The following is a 4,758-nucleotide window of genomic DNA, read 5'->3' as shown; positions in this document are numbered from 1 at the left end:
ATATATATTTAGTTCTTTGAATTACTAGAATACAATTAATTTCTCACACATAAAAATGATTTTATTAAAGGACAAGATATTCAAATTTTTGTGATGACAACGGAAGAGATTTGAAACGATGGTTCTTAAATTGTTACCGGTCATATATAACTATAAACTTCCAGCTTTAGTAGTTTTGTGAGTTGTGACATTCACAAAATATATATATATATATATATATATATATATATATATATCTATATTTAGTTCTTTGAATTACTAGAATACAATTAATTTCTCACACATAAAAATGATTTTATTAAAGGACAAGATATTCAAATTTTTGTGATGACAACGGAAGAGATTTGAAACGATGGTTCTTAAATTGTTACCGGTCATATATAACTATAAACTTCCAGCTTTAGTAGTTTTGTGAGTTGTGACATTCACAAAAATATAGTAGTACATATGTGATATGAGAAGTGAAACATACATTGATAGTATCAATAATGGTGTCTTGTCCAAACACTAAGTGGCACGCACTTACCTTATGAAACACTCACAGAAACAGACCACAATCCACTCAATTTAATTTCATATAATGATGGAGATGCAAACCACACCACACACAATTAGGTGACCTCTTATCTCCAATTTATGTTCAATCTCATTCATAAACACAACCTATTAATTAAAAATGTTCTAGCTATTATATGTATGTCGGTTTTGTATAACAACATTCAATATTTTAAAAAAATAAATAAATAAGATGGCGTAAATTCGTGGAAGGTGCATGTGAGGAGCCCAGAACACAAGAAAATTCATAGTTTTACAAAACAAATTGGAATCGAATTAAAGAGTATACCTTAATGTGGCAGGCGTACCCCATGTTAGCTACCCTATTGAAGGGAGTATTTTGTAGTGCTAATTTCAAGTTTGACTCCTAAACCTATGCAGCCATAAATTCAGCATGTTCTTTGGGTATGTGATCATGCTGCTAGATCAAGCAACTCATGTGGGAAACTGTAAAAGTCTACTTATACTATTTTAAGAATGCTAGCTTTCATATCATATATTTTCTATAATCCTATTTATAAACAAAAGTTATATTTGGTGTAGAAAATTTTCAATATATATACTTTGAGAGAGTGTGATTCAATTAGAGTTTGAATATTATTTTTATAGTATTATTGAATCTATACTTAAAAATGAGCGTATAACTTAAAAGTTATAAGACCTATTTGATAAGAATTATTTATTAACTTATAGCTTATAGTTTTTTTTTATAAAGTTAATTTAAGTAGTTTATGAATTTATAGTTTATTATTTTTTTCTTTCAATTTTATTTTTATTATAGTAACTAAAATTCTTTTGTTTCTTTATAATTAAAAATAAATCATTTTCAATTTTGTAAATGATTCAAATAAAAAATTATATAATTTAAAATTAAAATAGTTTTAATAAATAGCATTTTAAAGTAAATAATTTATTTATTATAATTTAAAATAAATGAACTAGCTGAATAAATAAATAAAATATACCAGATTAATAAATAATTAATTTATTATAATTTAAAATAATTTACAAATAAATTCAATTTTAAAATAATTAATATTTTAAAGTAAATAATTTATTTAGTTTAATTAAAATAAATATACTAGCTAAATAAAAAATATATAAGATTAGTAAAAAAATTAAATTACTACTTTTAAAATATTTTAAGTATTAATAGATAAATTTTATTTTTAATTGAGAATGTTTTTTTATATCATTTTATATTTTTAGACTAATTAAATAGTTAATTTTATCAAACAATCAATTAGCTTAATATCCATCAGCTAATTTAAACCTAATAGACCCTACATCACAAATTATATAGTATAACTTTTATAATATTAATATAGTAGTTCATCGTAAATTATCCATCTCAGCACAAAATCAATCAAACACTAAAAAACACAAATTATACTATATTATAAAGGAAAACACAAATATTTTTTTATTCAAAAAAATTTAGCAGGTGAAACAATAATTCACTAAATGCAAAAAAATAAAAATTACAAATTTAAACTCACATATTAACCTATCAAATATTTTTACCATATCCTTTATGGAGAGAAGCACAAAGTTATAGACTCAAATTTTGCTCACAACATGCAATGAAACAAGTAAAGAGAAATAAACACACCATAACTTGCACAACTATTGCAATTTAAACAGTAAACCAATCACTCTCAATAATCAAGTTGCATGTGTTCCAAACTAAAAAGATATATACAAAATGCTGACTTCATTGCTATGTGACACTTAACAGTTAACACTATCATTTAAATATATAAAATAAAAAATAAAAAATTCAAAGTCCAAACTCTATATCTCTTCTTTCTCACTTACAAACTTCAAACCCATTTTACATCATTCATAAAAAAACCAAGTAACCAAAATTCTTATTATCAAACATGTTTAGTTCCAAATCTGAGCAACCTCAAAAGACAATCCTCCAAATCAAGCAAGATGACAAGTTTTTTTGCAGGCTTCTTACAAAAGAAAGTTCCATAACAAATCCATCTTTTAGAGTAGCTATTACAGTTCCTTTTGTTTGGGAATCTCAACCTGGCACACCCAAATACACTTTCTCAAAACAAACTCTTCCTCCTCTTACTCCTCCACCTTCTTATTATCTCAAAAACACTTCATGCAAAAAACCATTGAAAAACAAAAACTCAAGATCCAATCTTTTTCTTGCACTTTTCCCAAAACTAAATCTCAAGAAAAATATTATGTCATCAACATCATCTTCACTTTCTTCTTCTCCTTATAATTATTCCTCTGCTTCATGTTCTTCCTCTGACTCATCATCATCATCATTAAACAAGATTGAAAGAAGGAGGCGTTTCTTAAGTTATAGTTCATCTATTGATTTTAGAAAAGATGAAGAAATAGAAGAAGATGCTAATTCACCTACTTCAACACTATGTTTTGGTCTTCCTCGTTCAACAACCACTATGATTAATAGTGGATTCCTAGGATTCTCCAAAAGGTAAACTAAATATTGGAATCACAGTAAATTTAACCAAATTACAGTAACACCATGATAATATTAAAGTTCTAAAATGTAATTTTTGTCAAAATCGGATATGAGATTTTACAAATTTGTTGTCAAACCAAATATGCACTTTATTAGAGTTTATATGTAATTAATCTCTTTGTTTTGCTCTTTATGTTTTAAGGTCAACTAAGTTTTCTAGGATAAAGTTGGTCTTTGAGTTTTTTTTTTTGGGTCAAATAATGGGTTTGGTTAATTCTAAGGTGTATCTTAAAGTCTTAAACATATTATGATGTTTAAATTAGTTAGCCATCATATATATAGTTTATTGATCTTTGCATTTTGTGCAAAGCTGAGTTGGGTCTATTGAATCCATAGACCTTAATTTCAAGCAAGATCTTGTTGTATCTTATTTCTTTTTGTTTATTTTATTTTACGAGTTTTGGTGTTGTGGCGATAGTCAAATTACCCATAGAATCATAATAGTGGAAATTAAGAACATATAATTAGTTGTGAAAATTATTACTACAGAAAAGAGTAATATTTGTTCATTAGTAATTGTAAATGAATTTTTACCTTTTCTTATTCTATCACTTATTGTGCTTCGTTGAATCAACATTGCCAACTTGGTTTTGGTTCTTATTTATTTGAAGTTAAAATTAAGTTTGAAGGGAAGTGATTTATATTCAAGCGTGTGTTTGATTCTGCGATGAGTAAAATTGATTTTGAGTAAATTAATTTTTTTAAATTGACTTTCGTTAAAAGTGAATTGAATGTAAAGTAGTTTATGTTATATAAAAATAAACTCAATAATAAATTTCAGTGTAAAAATTACGTTTGTACTTAAAATATATAAATATTAATTTCAACTTAGAACCAATAAAAAAGACAGATTAAAAAATGACAGATTCACGACGTTTAAAATCAAATAGAATTAATTCAACGTCTATGATTGATTCTAATTTAATATTAATATTTGTAGGTTTTAAGTTAAAATATAATATTTTATATTAAAGTTTATCAAACATAAACTACACTCTACATTTTTTAACTTTGAGAAAATCCAAGTCATAAGAAAACATAAGAAAACGCAAAACCAAACATATTGCTCAAGTAATAGCTTGCATCTCACGGGGGCACCATAAATATTTGAACTCCCAAACAAACACCAAACTTCTCTATAATCACTTTTTCTTAATAACTCCAAAATCAAATTTGAGTGTGAGTAACTTGTATCAAGCATGAAATTTATGACAAGTTCCGCATAGTTCGATTAGTGAACAATAGGATGTTGGAAGAGTTATAAGGAAAAAATATTGAATTTAAATTCAAAAAAAAAAAAAATTAACTATTAATTTATTAATATTTGTATATAAAAAATAAAAATAAAAAATCATAATTTTTTTTTATTTTGCTAGCTTCTTACACATTAATTCAAACAATTTGTCACATAAAGAACAACTCAGAGAAAAAATTGAGATTTACTAAGCATTACTTGTTGTCTCTTTACATGAGTGAAGGGGCAGAACAAACATCTTACCTCAGCATATTTGACAAAGTACTGTATTTTCTCCTTTTTCCTAAATAAGGCCAATTTTAGTGTGTTATTTGACACTATTCATTGCAAAAAGCAAAATTCGGTAAAGTTACTCTCATACTATTAATTTGGTCTTAAAGCTTACGAATCGTTGTTCTGTAACTTCTGTTTCAAGTGACTTTGTTGTTGCGTCGTG

General features: G+C 25.6%; 1 protein-coding gene across 1 annotated transcript; it reads left to right on the top strand.

The window, feature by feature from the left end:
* Positions 1-2,320: 2,320 nt before the first annotated feature.
* On the top strand, positions 2,321-3,618 carry LOC101490888 (uncharacterized). The gene has a single exon (XM_004492483.3). The coding sequence runs from the start codon at positions 2,439-2,441 to the stop codon at positions 3,021-3,023; it is 585 nt and encodes a 194-aa protein (XP_004492540.1). The 5' UTR covers positions 2,321-2,438; the 3' UTR covers positions 3,024-3,618.
* Positions 3,619-4,758: the final 1,140 nt, after the last annotated feature.

The sequence above is a fragment of the Cicer arietinum genome, chromosome 3, assembly GCF_000331145.2.
Source record: "Cicer arietinum cultivar CDC Frontier isolate Library 1 chromosome 3, Cicar.CDCFrontier_v2.0, whole genome shotgun sequence".
NCBI classification, from domain to species: domain Eukaryota; kingdom Viridiplantae; phylum Streptophyta; class Magnoliopsida; order Fabales; family Fabaceae; genus Cicer; species Cicer arietinum.
The sequence above is the reverse complement of the archived record's forward strand: the minus strand, read 5'-3'. Positions and strand labels throughout refer to the sequence as shown.

What these genes read in the sequence shown, in the direction of transcription:
- LOC101490888 (XM_004492483.3), top strand. Translation starts at nt 2,439, where the DNA reads ATGTTTAGTTCCAAATCTGAGCAACCTCAAAAGACAATCCTCCAAATC.